This window comes from Strigops habroptila, chromosome 1 (assembly GCF_004027225.2).
Source record: "Strigops habroptila isolate Jane chromosome 1, bStrHab1.2.pri, whole genome shotgun sequence".
In the NCBI taxonomy this organism is placed as follows: domain Eukaryota; kingdom Metazoa; phylum Chordata; class Aves; order Psittaciformes; family Psittacidae; genus Strigops; species Strigops habroptila.
Window position 1 is genome coordinate 55,861,137 of NC_044277.2, and position 20,963 is coordinate 55,882,099.

The window sequence follows — 20,963 nt, forward strand, 5'->3', positions numbered from 1 at the left end:
AGAATATTCATTATAGTGAAAATGTGCCTCATGGTGGGTGCTAGTGTCACAGTTTATGACCTGTTCAGAAGTCCTTAAGGCATTTTCTTAAATTAGTCAAATGGACCTTTAAGAAAAAAGTAAAATTTATTCCTTTCTGTCTCACTTCAGACTGTATGGGTTTGGTTAGTTCCTCCCTGGTTTTTGAATGTATAATTCAGTAGTTGCTTGGAGTAAACATTTGTTTTCTTGGATCTTATGGAATCTGTGCTGATAGCTTTGAGTCTTTTGCCAAAGGAAACAAATAGCAGCAAAAACAACTACCACAGAGATAAAGGGCTGGCTACTCAGCAGTTTCACATTGCTTTTCCTCATGTGTAATCATCAGAGCCGTGCTAATTTACCAAAGCTTATGATCTGTCAGAGTCATCTCAAAATTACTTCTTTGTGGGATGACGTTTCACTTGTTGAATCCCAACATCCATAATAATACAATAGGCAATGGAACAGTGCTTGGCTTATTTTTTTAAATAAACATAAAAAGTAGTACACATCCCTTTTCGAAATAATACAGAGAGTGCAGGACTTAACCTCTTTTACTTAAGTCAGAATCAGATGTGTAGGGCAGATATTTGGCTGGATTGGAATTGAGAGGACAAAATTGTAACACTTATTAGGAGGCAGGGAATACGTTTGGTGGTTTCAGTCATGTAACCACCTTACTTGTGGTGGTTACATTCCTAACTTGCTTATTCATAAGATTAATGGATACTGTATCAGCTTTAAAGCCTACGATTTGCTTGCACAAACATTTAGATATCACATCTGTTTTACCAAATAACCCTTCTCTTTTATTTATGTTTGGTAATGGTCCTGTTTCTATTTCCTTACTATATATCAGTTGTTGTGTTGTGGTTGGTTTGGTTTGGCCTTGATTGTTTGGGGTTTTTTTTCCTCAGAATATGATTAAATGATGAGGAAGGGCATCTCTCTCTTGTTGTTGGAAGATAACATTATGGAAGTTTTAAATTTTTCTGAAATCACAGGTATTTTTTTGAGGAGAAGCAACACATTAGAAAAAGCCACTCTTGGAATCAGTGTCTGGTAAATATTCAAGGAAAATTTTAGGTGAAGCAGGGTGTCTCCTTTGGTTGAAATTGAGGAAGATTTGGTTTCAGTGGAACAAAGTCATCCACAAAATGTCTCATACACACAGTATATGTTATGACTATAGGAATAAAATGCTACTAGTTCATGATATAAATCATTTCAGTTATGCCCAGACCAAGGTGACCTAACTTCAATGCTTTTGAATATAGTGTTATAGACAGTGACCTTATCATCATTAAAGAAATAAAGAATAAAAATATGAAGATAATGAGGGCTTGGTTTCTCTACAATAACTTTTATTACTGTGAAAGACTCACTTTCTTTTGCTGCAGGAGACAGTTATTCATTTGTAACATTTGGTTCTTTCCTATTTTATTGCTTAACTAAACAGAAAATTCCAGACCAAAGTCATCCTGCTGTGTTTCCATAGCACTATTCAAAAAATGGCAAAAATACGCCAGAGATCAATTTTACGAACACCTGCCAGCTGCCCAACAACATGAGAAGTAAAATACATTCATGCTTAAAAACTCACAGAGAAGCTGAAAAGGATGATAATACTATTGATTCCCAAACACAATGAAAGACTTCAATGAAAATGGCTACTGACATTCCTATATTAAACTTCTAGCTGTAATATTCTACATATAAACCGGAATGTTCCTTTTTAGGAACAGTGTAATTTATGAATATGTGTTTAAAGTAGTCTTAGCAATAAATAGAATTTAACTGAGATTTGGGATTAAAAAACATACTGAAAATATTTCGCAGAACCTGTCAGATTTATTGTTTGGACTCTAGTTTCATAAGTTTCTACCCTTCCTGAAGATGAATGTGATTAGTTTTTATTTGAATATTACTTAATATCCAAATAAACATATTAAACTTCCTTATAAATCAGTAGCTGTTGATTTTTTAGAGTGTTGTCTCAGAGTTAGTGCAACCAGATCACTAAAAGTACAAACAGCACCTGTTTGCATTTGACTTTAAGAAAAACCTGACAGGTGAAATCTGTATAAAAGATGCTTCACAGATTTAATTGTCATTGAATAGAAGTCTACATGGTTTGGGCCTTACATTCACAATTATTTTGACTCACAGGTTTCTGACTGGTGTTAAATTAGACCCTGGCTAATTTCACACTAGTCAAAAATCTGGCGTGAAATTAACCAGAGTCTAATTCAACATAAGATCTTGCACTGCAGGGGCAATTTGTATGCTTCAGCGTAACATGAAAGCATTACAGTCTCAATCCTATTACAATTTCCTTTCTTGTGATTCTCTTTTTTTTTTAATAAGGTCATCTTTTATGAAAGCACAGGACCTTGGAGCTCAAATGCATCCCACTTCTATTGAACTAATCATTTTAATAATGCTCCTTAATGTAGCAAGCAACAGTACTATAATGAGAAAGAAGCATGTATTCTCCACTTAAAAGAACGCATATTCAGAGGATAATTACAGTTCACGGTTTATAAACCACAGTGTTCCTTAAATTTCTTACTCACTTGTCTCTGTGGCTGTAACAGTTATATTGTGCCAAGAAGCTACCTCTCGGTCCAGAGGTTTAGTTGTAATGATTGTTCCATTGTGTTCATTGATGCTGAACAATCTCTTTAAATACATGCCATGGACAATAGAGTACCTGCACCAAAGAAAGTAAAGAGATTCCCTAATACTGAAATGTTCCATCAGAGGCAAGGACATAGAAAGCTATTGTCAGCTGAGGAAAGAGAGCTGTGCATATATACATATAAATGTCTGCTGTAACAACTCAGATCATGGAAAACGTACACTTATAAACATTTAAAATTCACTGCTGTCAAGATCAAAGCTCTTCTTTTCATATAACTAAATATGTCTCAGATCTATATTAATGTGAACTGAATCTGAAATGCATTATTCATTCTTACTTCTAAGTCAGACTCACAGCAGGTGAATGACTTCGTTGAAAAGAAACAGCAAAAGTGGCACTTGTGAAATGAAAAACACTAACAGCTAAGTGGAGGTATAATGGCAAATCAGTTTTATCATTGCTGACATGCTCTGATACCAAGGGAATGAGAAAGACAGACAACTATCTGTAATGAGGTGACACCTAGACAGAGTACAAAATCATAATACAAGAGATGATTTCAAATGAGTCCAGTGTCCCTGAATCTTCACTAAAAAGGCACTGGATGATATGTCCATACGTGGACATGCACATGCACACATACATACATACATACCATTCAAATTGTTAAAGTCTAACCACTGGTCACAGGCCAGAGATGGACTGAAAAAGACACCAAAGATATTGGTTCAAGTGGAAAGGATATTTACTAGTATTTTTCATGACATACAAAAAGAAGACCATATGTCACAGTTCTAGTAGAGTTTATTTCATGGAAATAAAACCTGTTTGAAGAGTTGAAAAGTTTTTACCACTCCGGTTTGGAATTCCCACATGCAACTATTCCCTCTTATATTGTACCTTTAGCTGTGCTTGACAGTGTCTTTCTTTCTCCTCTTGGCACTTAGGACTGCAGCTCAGATTATGTGCCAGGGGTTGGATGACTCCTAACACATTTATAGTTACATTTTGTCTGTTTTGAAAATCAGTAAAAGGATAAATCAAGGAACCAGCACAAAAGAGTCAGTGAAAGTTCTTATTTGACCCAAAGATTTGACATTTATAAGCTTCTATTTTAGGGATTTACAATTCAATATCTACCTTTTTTGTTTGTTTTTTTTATATGAATATTTGTCGTCATCTCTATCTAAAGCTTGTTTGTGGTTTTCTCACATTAGTGTTTTGTTTTATTTATTTGTTTGTTTGTGTTTTGTGTTTTTTTTTTTTTTTTAATTGTAATCTGATTCTTGATAGATAAATTTCAGAAAAACAATGTTGGATATATTTTGTTATTTTTTATTATTGATGTAGTGAGTTTTTTCACGTCTTTTTTCACTTTGTTTGAAAATTGGGGTCCACAACGCAACGCAGCTCTTTTCTATATTATAAACAGCTGCTGTCATTTGTGATAGCAATGATTTCAAAATTAGATTCATATGCATGTCATTTCACCCAATAAACATATCTTTACATTAGAAGTGACATACTCTATTTTAAAGAGACTCAGTGACATAACATATGCATAGCTGTTTTGAGACTATGTAGACATTTTCACTTTGTAGCAAATTCCATCAAAATATTTCAAACTAAGAAGTCATAGATTGCACTATGTTTAAATGTTTCACAGGGGCTGTTTCAGTCATCTTAAGAAACAACAGAAAAAAGCCCTTTTTTAAAAAAAAAAAGTGTATGTATATTTATATTTATTCTTATTTAACCTATTACTAGCTTACTTAGTAATAGTAGATGAATGTAAAATCATAACAAATGACCTTGCTTTGACTAAACCTCTGAAACCATAACTATAGGTAGAGATATATATATATACACAAACACGCACAGAATCATAGCACCATAGAATCATAGAATGATTAGGGTTGTAAAGGACCTTAAGATCATCTAGTTCCAACCCCCCTGCCATGGGCAGTGATGCCTTGTAGTAGACAATGTTGCCCCAGGCTCTGTCGAAAATATATATATATTTCTTCTATTAGGAATCTACATACCATAAATTATTTTGTCTCATCCATTTGTCCCTGTATCCTATCTTGTCAAAATTGCACAGTACATAGTGACATCAAGCAACTCAAGAAGCTGGTGTAATTATAAACCCCATGTTAAAGATTAATTACCTGTTTTCTCCCTCAAGAGAGAGCAAAATTATTTTGCAGAATTAAAAGCCTGGGGGGCTCTTTTTGTATCATATCTTTCTGGGGCAATTGTGGTAGATGTAAGGAGCTAGTAAATTTTTAGTCGTACTGAGCTGAGCAAATGCCAGAGGAGCTGTTCTGTATCTCCCTCCCAGCAAGGAGTCCATCTCTCTGTATCTCCAGATTATTTGGAACAGACTGGAACACCTCCAAGCACTTACAGGTTTGGCTGTGGTACCATAGCTCTCTTGCTTTACGTAGCCTCTTTCAGGCCACTGTCTAAAATATTGTTCTATCTCAAAATGATTGCAAAGCTTATTTATATAGATTTCTGGGTAGGGGTCAGGATTTAACCTACTGTACTGGTTTTGGATGGGAAAGAGTTAACTTTCTTCATAGTAGCTTGAATAAGGCTGTTTTTCATTTGTGATGAAAACAGTGTTGATAAGACAGGGACATTTTGATTATTGCTGAGCATTTCTTACACAGTGCCAACATATTTTCTGTTTCTCACACCACCCCACCAGTGAGCAGGCTGAGGGTGCACAAGAAGCTGGGAGGGGACACAGCTGGGACAGCAGGCCCCAATTGACCAAAGGGATATACCATACTAGTGACATCGCCATCAGCAACACAACTGGGAGGGGCTGGGTATTGGCCAGCTGGTGGTAAGCAATTGTTCCGGGATTTTTTTGCATCACTTGTTTTCCTTAGGGCTTTGCTGTAGTTTTTCTTTTCCCTTTTGTGGTTATCTTTGTTTCTTGTTGTTGTTGTTTTTGTTATTATTATTATTATTATTATTATTAAACCGTCTTTATCTCAGCCTATGAGTTTTCACACTCCTACACTTACGATTCTCTCCTGCATCCCAGTGTGTGGGGGAGTGAGCATGCAGATGTGTTGTCCTTAAAAGCATACTGGGATTAAACCATGACACCTAGAATAACCTAGACTATCACGATGAAAGCATGATTAACTGTAATCATGAACCAAGCTAAGGAACAGAAATAACTTTTGGAAATCACAACTACATTTATGTTTGAGGCCTGTTCATATTTTAAATTGTGTACCTGATTGGGGAGTCATCATCATCTGGATCTCTAGCAGTTACAACGCCCACCAGTGAGCCATTCATAGCCCCTTCAGCAATCTCCATCACATAATTCTCCATGGTGAAAACTGGAGGTTCATCAGCATCTTCCACATTAATTTTGACAATAGTTTTGTCTTCAAATGGTCCTTCTTTCAGAAAACGGTCATCAATATACCTGTTTACAACTTTTGCACCAATGCTGTATCTCCTCTTACTTTCATAATCCACTCTCTGTTAAGAAAGAGAGTGAGAAGTGGAATTGGTTTTTTAATTCACATTTGAATTAAATACAGTTCAGGAAGTGGTGTGATATTAAAAACAAAAAGGTGCTACCCTTCTCTTGGGAATTTGTCTAAAGGAGTTACTACTAAGATTTTTTTCTTAGGTTAAAAGCATTTTAAAATTAAACTGTGTTATGCCATTTTTTTGCTTTCACATGTAGGCTGGCTTTAATGTTACAGTTAAACAACACTGTAAAAGAAGTTTTCCTGTAGAATGATACCCCTAAGAAAAACAACTTCTAGTAATACTTGGTTCACTAATGTTAAAACTGATGTAGGTGTAACTTTAGTGAACACCATTGCTTACTTTCACATAAACAATGGGTCAGTTAATCTGTAGGGGTTAAGAGGATTATGTTAAAATTTAGTCTTTAAAAGAAATAAATGCCAAAAGGCAACAATGAGTGTTTATTAAACATATTACTATTAATGAGCACATTACTATTTTATATAGTCATTATCTTTTGTAATTAAAAAAAAAACCCAACCCTGAAATAAATACCTTCCTGTGTTGTAATAAATCCAAATAGAGAATAAAATAAAACCCCAAACTGTCGAATTTATAGCATTTAGTTCTTCAGGGTCCTGGATCTCACTAGACAATCAATCTCTATCATCATTTCAGATGATGACCCAGATATCTTCCTATTTGATTCCAAAATAAATCACACAGTATCAAAGCCTCTTAAATATCTCAATTCATAAACTGATATCTTTTTTGAGACAAGCATCTTTTCAAAGCTATGTCATAACAAAAACACCACTGACTATCTAATACTGTAATCCATTCCAGCTTCAGGTGAGTTTAACAAAAGGTGTTCAAAGTGAGGAAATATTGTGTGCGATTTATTGATAAAGATTTTACAGATGGTGCACAGAAGAACATTTTCTCACAATGGGAATATACTGTTGCACAGCTAGGAATGACATTAAGATACTTCGACTACCACTGCTGTATGCAGCAGTAATAGGAATGAGTCAAAAAATGAAAACAGAAAGAAAAGCATGTTTCTTTTTATTCCCCCAATATCTTAATCAAATCACAAAGGTTGAAGAAACAAATAGTAGTATGCAAAGCAATAGGCCTGTTTCAAAAAGATTGCTTCAAAAGATTGCTTTCAAAAAGATTCCAGATTGCTTGAGGAGGGTCATTCCACTATTCAGAGATTTTTTTAGAAGGTTTCTGAGATCTTACCTTTTTCAGTAAGATAATTCCTTCTTGAGTCTCCTTGTTAGTGATGATGTCAAATACATCTGAACTATCTCCTTCAATGGAATAGTTCATGGCTGCATTCTCCCCTATGTCACTGTCTTCTGCAAAGACTTTGCCTACAGTAGTGCCCACAGGAGCCTCTTCAGAGACACCCATATAATAGAGTCCTAAAGAAATAAATACCAGCACAGTTTAGTGAACTGCCATGGTTAATAGCTGCTGTAGCTATGATGGCCTAAGGATCTCAGAAATTTGGGGAAAGTCAAGACATATTTTACAATAAGGATGGTGAAACATTGGAACGGATGGCCCACAGAGGTAGTAGATGCCCCATCCCTAGAAACATTAAAGGTCAGTCTGGACAAGGCTGTGAGCAACCTGGTGTGGTTGAAGATGTCCCTGTTCACTGCAGACATGTTGGAATACATGACCTTTAAAGGTCATTTCCAACCCAAAGGTTGGAAAGCTGTGATTCTATTCTATGATTCTATGAACCAACAGGGTGAAAAAAGAGTGAAGGGCAGCACTTCCCTACTGCATTTCACTAGTTCTTCCTGACAGCGCAGCTAGCAGCTCCCATGCCTGCTAGAAACTCCCTGGACAGAGAAGGTCACCTCTTTTGCCAAAAAGTTTACAATATCTGTTGGCAAAGAATGAAAAAAGGAGAAAAAGAAAGAAAGTGAGTTTAAATGGTACTAAATATCCTGTAGCCCAGATTTTTAGTCTTAGATAGAGCAAACTGTGTGGAAAGCAGTTTAGTAAGTCATGTATCTCCAAAGCCTAGTGATAAATACAGCAGGCCTGAGGTCTTTTGTAATGGTAGGTTTTCTTTTCATTTTTGAGCTTTGTATGGAATTCATTCTATTTTTATTTGAATCTATATACTGAAGTCAAAACACAGACTTTCCAATGAACTTAACAGTTACAGTACATCTAAATTTCCTCAAGACTTCAACTATTTTAAGTAGTCTATACTCACGCTGTTGAAATTTAGGTGGATTGTCGTTGATGTCAGAGAGGTTGATGGTGACAGTGGCCGTTGCTGAAAATGCCCCTGCTTGCCCAACCATATCTTTGGCTTGGATGATGACCAAATACTGATCTTTTGTTTCTCTATCCATTTGGGAAGCCATTCTGATGACTCCTAAAACCGAAAAGTATAATATAACAACATATAATAGTCCCATTTTTTCCTAATATCTGACCATACATTATGGGTATAAAATGCATCATTTGAGGTAGTTATTAATTTACATGCACAGTACACTGTCCTAATATTGGGAATTAGTATTCATGGTAACATCTATGCTGTATGACAGACACATTCTGCATACTTTGAGATGTGGGGAGTAAAACACAACATATATCTCCTCCATCATATATAATCATCTTTCTTCACCAGAAGTCAGGATTTTTGGAGGGATGTCACATGTCTGTGGTTTCTCTAGCACAAGAGATAGGAATGTCACATAACGAGCCCTAGAGCTGTTAACCCAGAATTTTTCCTAGGTCCATTTGCTGGATGAGGTACTCAGAATCCAATTCATTTCTTTAGCAAGATAATTTTCTAAATAAATTGTTAGTTCTTCAGACAGAAGGAATTTTAGAGAAAGAATGGATTGCATTTTAGGTCTATGACCTATGCAAGGATGTATAAATGTAAGGTGGTATCAGTTGATGTTTGTGCTGAAATGAAGACATTTTGCATCCATTTTATGTTATTTTATTAATGTTTTCAAGTTGCAAGATTATTTGTAGTACCTGTCTTTGGCTCCACAGAGAAATAAGGCTGTCCCTGAATGAGACTGTAAAGTAGACGGGCACTATTCCCATAAGAAGGATCATCACCGTCTGTAGCGGTTACCTGTATAACTGAAGTACCTTAAGGAAAAATAAAATAGATTATGCTTATTTTCTTCTTGTTTAAATTACAAAATATAAGATCTTTTAAAAAAAGAACTTTTAATATACCAGTTATATTACTGAACAGTCCTGAAAATTTACAAGAACAAATGACACCTTCTAAAATTTATCATTAAAAAGGGAAAATAGTTCCTCAGCAATTATTCTTGTTGCATTCAAATTTTCAATTAAAATAAAAATAAACAGCCTATGATTTTTCAGCACTCTATGTTGCTTAAAAGACTGCATGTCTTCTGATATGTGAACGGAGTACAGAATGTTGATTCTCTTCAACTTGTATATTCTTCAGAGTACTTTATGGAAGTTTCCCATGGGAATAAGAAAACACAACCACTTTGTCACCAGTAGGCCCACTGGTGGTAAAGAAATTAATTGTTAGCAAGCAAAGCAGCCAATAAGTGTAAAAAGGCTCTGACAATACTTTTTATACTTGAGTCTTTCATGAGCCTCTCCCAGCACAAAAGTGACAGCAGAATCCGTAGTGCAAAACCACAGCAGAATCAATCTGCAGAGCTTGATTCCATCTCTGGCTGGAAGCTGGTTATATTTATCCTAAATACAAGACTGACAGCAATCTCATGGCACCATCAGTGAAGACTGTCCTTTAAAAGAAAATATTTATGATAACATCATTTTGTAAGGTAATCATTATTTTTGCCTTTTTTTCCTCACCTGGGTTCTGCATAAGGATACAAATATCACTTCTTGTAAGTAACAGCAGGTAGTCAGGCTACTTGATAAAACTTTCTGGCATATGTTCATATGGTTGCACTTGCTTACCAGTATAGCTGAAGATTTGAAGAATCTTTGAAGGAGAAAGGAAGAAACTATGGAGTGCAAAGAGTTAGATCAGGAACACTTTTTTTATGACAAACTCAAGGTTGATACTTATCTCCAATAAAACAAATAAATATATTTATTTCTGAATTTTCTAGCAGTTCAATAGTTTTATTTTTAAATAGAAATTAAGAAGGCTTTCTCATATAAGGATATGCTGAATGAAATATTTTGACTATTTAAAAAAATATCTCTTGCATTTTCTCTCAATTTATTCAACAGCACTTCAAGTAATTCCATAATGCATATTATCTTCCCTCAGAATAGAGGTAGATGAAAACATTATCGTCACTAACTTTTGGAGTTAAATGTCTTTCAAAACATACCTACAATACCAAACTTCTGACATATAGGTATGTATCAAGTATGCGTGTAGATGTATACATATATATACAGCTTCTTATTCCTTTGGGGAAATGTAAAATTTAAAATGACAGATTAATATTTAATTAGGGCACATCTATGATTCAGAAACAACAGTATTCTTTAATAAGACTGAAGGGTAAAGGAAATCTTCAGCTGCAAAACTGTTAATTTTGTGTCAGCTATGGTCTATGGAAATTGTTCTAATACAGGAAATTCATCCTGTAAGACAATTTAATATTACTTGAATGCAATTGCTTTGAAAAAAGAAAATAATGGAGTGCTAGTAAGGAAGGGAACCATGAATAATACAATAGGTACAGTCTGTTGTAAATGCCATTTTTTACTAAAGAAACCCAAGTGTCCAAAACTATGTTTAGAAATTGACTTGTTTACAGCACCTTATTTAATAAATCAGGAATAAAATCCAACATATATAGGACTGCAAAGTTATCATTACAGCTTTTGTGCATCTCACTCATTTAAAGGTAAATACATATTCTGCATGATTTCTAACTATTAGAAAGAAATGTTAATCTAAACCATCTTTTGCTACTTCTCTAAACCCCAGACTACTTTTCTGCTTGCCTGTTGACTCTTCCAGAGTATAGCAGAAGGCAGAAGCACGGAATTTGCCCATTTGGGCTCAGTGAGGTGCAGCTGAGGGATATAATGCAAAGGTGAGCAGGCAAGGGGCACCTGCTAAAGGGGAAGATGACCTGGAGGAAAGCAATAGCAGATATCCTGTGCTCTCAGGACAAAGATTATTTCTAAACTGAAGTGACTGTAGACTATGTAAAGAGAGGGCATTGCTTTCCCACATATTTTTTTATGTCAAAGATTTCATGATCACTATATGAGCCTCTAGATTAAATACGGACTATGTGATTAGCAGTAGAAAAATGTTTTCCTTTTTTTAGAACATGTTTTTATTTTTTAGTTTTTCACTGCCATGAAGCCTGTTTTTCTTTATATAGTTAATCTGCGAAAAAATGCAAGCCATTTGCTGAACGGAATCATATTTACCTACACATTTGTACTTTATTGATAGAAATTACAGTGTTAATGTTATGTAGTCAGAAACTCCAAAATGTAACTCCATGGTTGGGAGAAGAATAATTGATCAGATACAAATAATGTCTTTAAAACAATCAGTTAACACAGAATTACTCCACAAACAAACAAACAAACAAACAAAACCAAAAAACCCAAAAAATCCAACTCCTTACATTGCAGGCATGACATGATATAGTTGACAATTGAACTATGATAGAGTTTAACAACATGTATGTGAAAATGGACATCGTGACAGAGGCAAATTAACTGAATGTGTGTGTGGGCTTTCAAACGTACATTTTTGAATATGGGCATCTGTGATGTTGATGTAAAGTTTAGCCCCAATATGTGTGTTTTTTAGAAGTAATGTCTTAAACTGGATAGTAAACATGCTTACACATTTTTTGCTTTTTATTATCTTTATTTAAGGCAAACTATGTTTTGCTGATTGTTGTATAAGGTTTTTCTTTGTATTTCTGAAACCTTATTTCTGAAGGGTTTTACCCTTCTTAGGCAAAACATAGTAGTGCCATTTATATATTGCAGCCCATTAGGTAGACTATAGGACCCTCATATGGCAAATTGTTACTATTTTTTCTAACTGGAGCTTTAAAACTATAAAAACATTAAATACTGATGTATTATTGCATGTGACTCTTAACCATTTTGTCAGATATACCGCATTAGTCCAAGTTTAACAGGTATATCAAAGATACTTAATGTAGAATTGTACCAAATGCCTGAGGGAAGAGCACAGTCCTGTGTTATCAGAAGAGTTCATTTGCTGACACACTTTTCATTTACTGTGCCACTTGCATATAAAGTCTTAACAAAATTTAGTACTGAGCATAAAAGAGAGACAAGAAAGAAGTAAAATGTATTCTAGTCTGTTGGCCTATTAGTGTGTTTATATTGATATTTCTGCCTAAATTTAGGCAAATTTATCTGCATCTATTTTCTGGTTTTCTGTGGTTCTCTGAGACAAGTGGCCAGCTGTGAATAATTCTCTCCTTGCTTTCTTAGCTTCAGACAAAATGTTAACTAACAGTGAACTGCTTTCTCAAGTATTGATCACACTTCCTGAGCATGCTTTCTGTGAGGAAATCACTAGGAGATTCCAGATCTAGCATCAGTGAGTTGAACTGCTAGAGACCTCTGAAAAGGAGCAAAGTGCAAGTCTATTGTACTGTATCGTTTAGACTAATTCCAGTCTACATCCCTTGTTATGCAAATTGATGTTCTATTTTACTGGGAGAAAAGCACTGATATTGATGCCATTATGGTACCAATGCTGCAAATTTTAGTTGGTTACTGTTTCTGCCTACTGGAGCTTAGAAATTTCCTTGTAAGGATTAATGCTTTAGGATGCACACTGAAATAGGTTTCACCTCAGAAATGTGGCCCCTATCCTCTGAAAATCAGGGTAAGTGAGCCCAGAGAAGTCCTCTTGATATGTGGTTCAGCTGTTTCATGCACTGGAGCTGACCACTATTAAGTTATAAACTGTTATACATCACTCCACTTACATTCTATATGCCAGATATACACAGTAGTACACCAGTAATGTAGTAGCATTCCATGGAAAAGTACATAAAAGAACAATCTCTGAAATAGCTATAGTATTAGTGCTGGAGAGGTAAAACATAGAAGAAGCAGTGTAGAAAATATATCAAGATCAATAGGACTGACTTAGATTCACATACCATACACTGGATGATTGCAAATCTGAGAGTTTCCTATTTCAGGTAGTCTGTGTCTGAGAGAGGAAGCACACAGGAATCTTATTTTATTTTTCACCTATACTGACCAATGCAATGTAGTGTTACTTCTGAGTTTTTTAATTTTTTTTCAATATGCCCATCAAGATAGGAGCTCATCATTAAGACAGAAAGATAAAATAGAAGGAATACGTAAGTCAATTTTTATATACTTCTGTGGGTGGTTACAGAACTGTGTGAGTTTAAATGAAGTTATATTACATTATCAGCTATTTTAAAACCATTTTTATAAGAGACCAAGTGCTTCATAAACAATGTTTTAAAAAAAAAAAAAAAAAAAAAAAGGAAAAAGGGCATTGTCAAAGTCCCAAATCTGTGTAATACCAGATAAAAATACCCAGTTAATTCTAGACAATGAACTATGCCCATTATTACTGTGAGCACATTAAAAAAAAAAAAAACAAACGCAAAAGTCCTTGATAAGGCACCTATTTTCTCATCTCCAAACCTGCATGAATGAGCAAGATGCAAAGGCTAGAGGTACCCTCTGAAGAACCAACTGATTATGTTAAGAAAAAGTAATTTGACCAAAACCTCAGATGCAGAAGTCTGTAGACAAATAAGTCTGTCTGCATGGAAGAAAAAGGCATAGAAAATGGTAATCATAAACCCAAAAGTGATTTCCCTCGTAGAAGGCAGTATAAGCGGTATAACTAAGGAATAAATTGATTAAATGGATATCTTTTATAGCTGGTAGTGATGGTGAGCTACTGCTTCCTGGCAGAAATTAGGATACTAACCCAACTTTTGATTAAACCCCAAGCATGAATATCCTTTTCCTGCAAGTCCTGTCCATTCTGGCAGAAGAAGATTAAGTTTACAGGTCCCTGTGAAAGATTCACTGAATCTGCCCTAAAAGTTGAATGGGTAATGCTGAATGAAACATAGTTTTTATTACCTTTTATGATCACTGGTGCTGTTACAGTAATGACCTCATTAATTCATAGAGTTTTAAGTAGCACAATATTTAAATTTTTTTCAATATAATTTGTAAAAGAAATAACCCAAAGAAATAGGGGTACAAATTTAAAGCATTACTGGGATAGTTTCTGTAAGACTTAAAGAATCCAGTTTTCTCTTGATTTTTTAAGATAATTTTAAATTTATCTTAATCAAAGATAAATTTCTTTGATTAAGAAATTTATTTGAAGATAGCAGTATCTGTAACACACTTTCTTATGTCAGCTGCATTCACACTTTGGCTTTCTTTAAAGATTTATATGTATGCTATAGACTTTATGTATGCATATGTGAATGTACACATATATGCATATATACATCTATTTTTTTTAGATGTTGATTTTGCTTCATATTTATTGCATTAAATTTCCAGATACATGGCAGGTCCTAGTGCAGGTCTGTTTGATTGTGTGGAGGTGGGAAAGAAGAAGGGTTAGAATTAAGTTATTCCTCTTGACAAGAAAATTATAATTCATGTGCTTAGGAAAGCAGAAGAGAAGCTGACTGATGGGAAAGAGGCTTGGCAGTGTAAATAGGTAGGCATCATACACAGTGTAAGGATGGTCATGACATCAGCCCCACATCATCTTCATACCATTCCTGTTCTGAACCCATTACTTATAAGAAAGAAACTATCCCTATCTTTGTGTGTGTGTGTGTGTAAATCGTGAGTGCCTGTAATGTGAATGTGATTCTTTTTCAACTACAGAACAATATGATTTATACTACACAGGGTGTAATAAAGACACATTATTTAATTATTAAGCAGAATCAGAGTAGACTGAACAATGCTTTTCAGTACTTTTCAGTTCTACCAAGCTTATATTTATATCCTTAAAAGAGTCAGATCAAGTCAGAGACCTTAAGAGTTTACGTGCATACTACTTTTCTTTCAGATTGTTAGAAGCCTGAAGAGCTGACAGGTTGCAACAATAATCATACACTGAATCTTTTTCTGGAGTCTAGGGTGCTATACTGAATAAAAAAGTAGTGAAATCGGTCAGTCCCACATCTCCTCTAGAGGATCAACTGGCTATAGTACTCTACTTATTTCAAATGGTAATGTTATATTCTTAAATGAGTGCTCATTTCAAGGCTGAATCACTGAGGAGAAAAATAACTCTATAGTCAATCCAAGCATGTATCCAGATTCTTTAAAAGGACTTGAATACATGTAGATACCTAAATATTTAAAAGCAAGGATATTAAATAGAGTGCACAACATTCAGTTTAAACATATACCTCTGCAAATTTCCAAGCTTGTACAATAATTTGTTTCCTTCTCACTGAAAAGCAGTCTATAAAATATGCTATTAAGATTTTATATCAACATAACTATCAGAAAAAAATCAGGAAACAAAGAGTTTGGTTCACAGCATGCAGTACCTTCAGGTGACATCTCTGGAACAGTGGCCACGTAAGGTCCATCCAAGAATTGTGGTTCATGATCATTGACATCTCGAACCTTGATAATAAATTCTGACTCAGGTTCAACAGGAAGTTGAGTGCTCCTGTTAATTGCTTGTGCTCTTAGAGTGTAGAAGGGTTTCTTTTCTCGATCCAGCTTTTGTGTCACATAAATTTTGCCATTATTTTCATCAATGATAAAAATGCTTCCAGCTCCCTCCCCAGTCAAAGTGTATTTTAGGTTGCCATCTTGCTTGTCTAAATTTGATTGCAGCTGCAAGTACAAAACAGAAAAAGTAAGCCACATTTTGGGAGGAATAAAGTTTTGGAATTTGCATTCTAGGTTCTGTTTTATTTCATTCTACAGTGAATGCTGTCATTAGTAAGCCTTCTTGGATACTAATATTTAAAAGAGGGTACTGTCACATTTTCATCCAGTCATGGCTCAGTTTTAAAGTATCCATATAACAGACATATAAATTCATGGTAAACCTGAAAAAAGATGCTTCAGCCACTTTGAAGCAAAGGGAATGAATGTAAGTACCTACTTCATTTCTTTATCAGCTCTCATAAACTTCTGCTGAAAACAATGTGAAGGTCATTAAACATTATCTAAATTTTTTATTATTACAAATGACAAGTGTACTCTGTAAGTTTTATTTATTTTTTTTGTACTCAGCAATACTAAGTGTAAATATGAAAGACAGCTCTATTTCTGTTGAAATATTAAAGAGATGAAGTGCCATTATGTGGTATAAGCCTGTATTATTTATTTTGAAATAAATTGATAGACATTTTCCATTTCTTTCCAGGAATATCTGCATCCTCTGTTGTCTTGCTAAGATGAACTTTATGATGATGATTCACCTGATGAAGCTGAGCCCTGGAGACCACTGTGGTCCAGCTTCATTTGTTCATGACAACAAACCAGTTCTGTTCATGTTAACAATATGTAACTACTTTTAAATAGTAATAACTTAATTTCTCAACATGTCAAACATCCAAAGTTCATTTTTATGGGAAAAGCAATCTCTATCATATTATTAATTCTCTAATTTTTTCTTTATTTATTTTGGATTTAGAACAAAAGATATCAAATCCCTAAGAGCCTGGATAATCACTGAAAAATCCAATGAGGAAAAAAAAAATTTTATTCAACCTACTTTTCCTACAAAGAAACAGGTTTTAAATACAAATAATATGTGTACCTGTCGACTTCAATATCCTCACCATTTTGTTTCATGCTTATTAACCCTAAAGCTCAGTGTAGGATATGAGGTCACAGAATGGGAGAGTAACTATAGGGTGTAAAGGGCACATATTTTATAATAACTTCTGAAGTTGCAAAAATCATTTGAACTTTTCTTTGGAACAATGTCCATGCCTTTTGAATATTTTCGTAGTACATTATTGTCTGCATGCATCAAATGGACAGTTTATTCAGAATGTGACTGGGACACTGCTCTGAAATATGAGGAACAGTTTTGAGTTCCTGCTCTGATTTCTGCCAGAGTATTTAAGTGCTAAATTATACAGAGTTAATTCTTGCCAGTACAAAAGAGAGGGCTAGGGAATTTAGAACTATTTAAAATATGAACAACTTAAAGTCAAATGTTTTGAAATTAAGTAGTTTTATGCAAAACATGAGGCAGGTTTGGCCCTTTAGGAGTGGTCTGGCCAAATTAATTTTAACACCATACAAATTTGGTATCTGGCTAGGGGGCAGATTTTTTTTGATCTGTAATCTTGGTTTCGTCATGAACCCCAGGGCATGGGAAAGGTGGTGTTTTTCTAGATCTTTAACCCAAGGTGAGGTTCAGATGTGATCACAGAGTGCACCAAACCCTTAGAGAATAGAAGTGTGCCTCGCACTGCCTTTTTAGACATATTGTGTTGAGCCACTTCACGCAGCATCATTTGTCCCAAAAATATTTTCATGACCCTGACCATGTTAAATAAGAGGTCTTTTACTGATGATATTTGCTGAGAAAGCATAGTTAAGGTCCTCAGTTTACCTGTTTTATTAACCTAGACAGAAAAGAATTTATGCTCTTTTTGCTGTAAACGAGAAGTGGGAATAGTGACTTTAAAATAGACTGTCTACCTTTTCGTTTTCATTGATGCAGTCTCTTTTAGGGCCTTATTTATTAAAAATTTGTGTATTGATTATAGACTATAATTTCATTTACTGAAAGCAAAGCATAGTCTACTCAATAAAAAAGGCACAAGTACATATGTCTGATTAGACAGTGCTTAGACTGCAATAAATTAACTATAACCTTCTATAAAAATTCTCTACAGTTTACCTGAGATGAAATGAGAGATTATGAAATTTTTCTAAAGCTGTATGAAAATATAGGACATGTATGAAGTTTCCTTGCAAGAAACTGTTTTCAAGCTATGTGAAAAGTAATAATAATTAAAAAAATTAGTATGTCTACACTTTCTTTCAGAAGTGAGACATAGTACTTCTATAGTAGTTACTTCAAAGGAGCTGTGAAAAAGTAATTAATGAAATTTGAGCACTTCACCCTTTGGGCCCAATTAAATTTTAGTGCTAGTTAATTAGCAGTTAAGCTTATTTTGGTTCATTCATCTAGAAATTGCCTTAAAGAAAACTAGATCTCAAGATTACAATTACTTCTAGCATACAGGAAAAAAAAATAACAATAATCACCATCAGAGGGTCAAGAAAGTGGTAGATAAAGCCTATCTTAAGACAATTAAAACAATTATCTTAAAGCACACTTTTAAAGGAGGGTGAAAAATAATTGCTCCTTGTGCTCAACCTACATTAGTCTAATGAACCATGCAGATTCCTGTAGTTTCTCAGTGGTAAAAGGATTTAGTATTAATCTGCTTCATTAAAAATTAATGAGGGGTAAATCAGCTGCTACTTAGTGTAATGGAAAATCATGCTAAATACTGTTTGTAAACTACACTTCACTCAGTATGGCTGCTTTGATGCAGTGCCAAAAATAGCACAAGGAAATTGCCAGATGTTGATAAGTAAGTCCTTAACCTTCACTCAGAAAACAGAAAATAAGTTTTCATCTTGATACCTTCATCTGCTGTGTACGGAGATAGCAACAGAGTGAATGTGGAGTTTCCTCGACAGCAGACCTAGATGAAGGAAGGTCCTTGGTACTGCCACAACCTCAAGCTCTTGGAGGTTCCTGACCCCAAGCCAGGTTACAGTAAAGGAGAGATGTGCTGCCTAATTACAGCTCCCCAGGCTTCAATTTTTGCCTTTCTTTATATTGCAGGTTGCTGGAGATGTTTGGTCTTCCAAGTCAAGGTAGCAAGCTGCTAATCAGCACATTAAATCTAACCTTGTACGGTCCTTGAATCATTAGTTATCATACCTGTCCAACATACACAGGCACCACTGAAGTCTGTTCCTCAGTCGCAAAAAGTGGCTCCCATACCCAGCCACGTTTCACTCTTCGAACTGCTGTGAAAGACTGATATGTGTTTTGAGCCAAGCGGTTCTGCTTCCTTGGGGAGCAAGGCCAAAGTTGAACCAGCAACAGTGTGAGAGAGAGCAATTCAGAGAAATTCATGCTGAACTCTTCTTTCAATCAATCTTCATCTGTAGAAGAGGAGAAGAAAAGAAAAAAATCTTGACAAAGCATCACTTCTCTTTCCACTTTTACATATTGATTCTGTGCAAATGTAAGAGTTTACTTGCAGTGTGAAAACCTCCTCCTCTCCCTGCAACAAAGGAGCTGAAACAAAGTCTGTTTCTGATTAAAATAGAGATTCTCTTAGAGACTCTGGCATGAAAATCAAGTGTTTCAACTGTCTGTTACGAATATCCCACACAAGGATATGCAAAAAGGGAAAACCATACTTCAATTAATTCATCTTCCAAATTAAGCTGGGTAATTGTATTGTGTAGCCTAGAAATAATTTGATTGGAATAATTGTATGTTTCTGCTTAGGCAGGGTTCATTTTGAGCTGCAGTCACAGAACTGCCTGAAGGGCGAACATCTAGCCTTAGTGGCTCTGATGACTGACAGCTGAAACAGAACAGTGCAGATAATTTTTTAACCTCTTCTTTACTTCTTTCACAACTCAGAAAAATGCCTTCAAAAATGCCAAAGGTTGTAGAGTACCACAAGAAGCAGCAAAAATGTACAACTTTCTCCTCCTGACCAACAGAAATTTTCATAACTGATTTTACCACCTCTGACATTCTTGTTTTCAATTAAACAGGCAAAAGGCAAACGCATCTTGAAAGCTGTAGGTTTTTGCAGCTAGTTTCTTTCAGAAAATGAAGGCTTTGCACAAACTACATGTTATTATTGACTTTTCAGTGATTTCTGGTACAATGAATGAGACTCTGAATTTTAAATCAAATGCAGTTCTCAGATAAGAATAGCCATCTTCTGCGGTAAAAAGGAAAATTTTGAAAATCTTTACCACACACAGTTCTTAAACCTTACTTGACAATGGCATTAGCCATTCTCTTCACGGCTTTAGCCTTGAAGAATAACTTTTCCTATTCAAGAGCAGCCTGGTTTATGAATTTATCACATGCCAGTCTGTTTGTACAACATACTGTAAAAAATATTCGGCTGCATTTACTTTAGTCCTGAAAAATTCATAAACCTTTTACCTGTACAGGATAAAGTATAAATTTGTGTATGTTAAGATTATTGTTTAAATAATAGTGTTCTAAAGACCAATTCTTATTCAAAGAGAAATGTCATAATCATTTAAAATCACAGACAGGCCATATAGACAACAGTTTCTTTCCTTCCATCAATTTTACACGATGTTGAACATTATTCTGTTAAAATGTAATCTGCATATGTATATTTACCAAGAAAAAGATGAAGGAGTTCTAATAGTAAGGCACATAGTATTGTAGGTAGCAAAGTGCATGTTCCAATTTCTTAACATTTTCTGGTTTTTAACTGTAAAGCTGTAACAGTGCAAGATAAGACTTGGATTGAGTGAATATGACTTGGGTACTCTCTTGTTTCAATATTCTGTGGAAAAATGCAAATTTTCCTAAAGCTTCCAGAAAAGACCAACAAAGCTCAACTTGGCTCTCAAATAAAGCTTGAGTGAGGTTTAAAAGGCCTATAGGCCTTGGAGAGTCTCCCTGTACAACAGGTGCATTTAACACTCAGCACAGAAACTAATCTTGAGAACGAACATTCATTTTATTGCAGTACATACCAAAGGA

General features: G+C 34.9%; 1 protein-coding gene across 1 annotated transcript in view; it reads right to left on the bottom strand.

The window, feature by feature from the left end:
* Positions 1–20,963, bottom strand: part of CDH19 (cadherin 19) — a 64,808-nt gene that overhangs the window by 17,486 nt on the left and 26,359 nt on the right. The window contains exons 2-8 of the mRNA XM_030483901.1: positions 19,131–19,357; positions 15,745–16,039; positions 9,203–9,322; positions 8,421–8,585; positions 7,424–7,608; positions 5,925–6,178; positions 2,598–2,734 (exon numbers count right to left, since the gene is read on the bottom strand). Of these exons, the coding sequence (XP_030339761.1) occupies positions 2,598–2,734; positions 5,925–6,178; positions 7,424–7,608; positions 8,421–8,585; positions 9,203–9,322; positions 15,745–16,039; positions 19,131–19,328 (1,354 nt within the window). The 5' untranslated portion in view covers positions 19,329–19,357. The remainder of the gene's footprint in view (positions 1–2,597; positions 2,735–5,924; positions 6,179–7,423; positions 7,609–8,420; positions 8,586–9,202; positions 9,323–15,744; positions 16,040–19,130; positions 19,358–20,963) is intronic.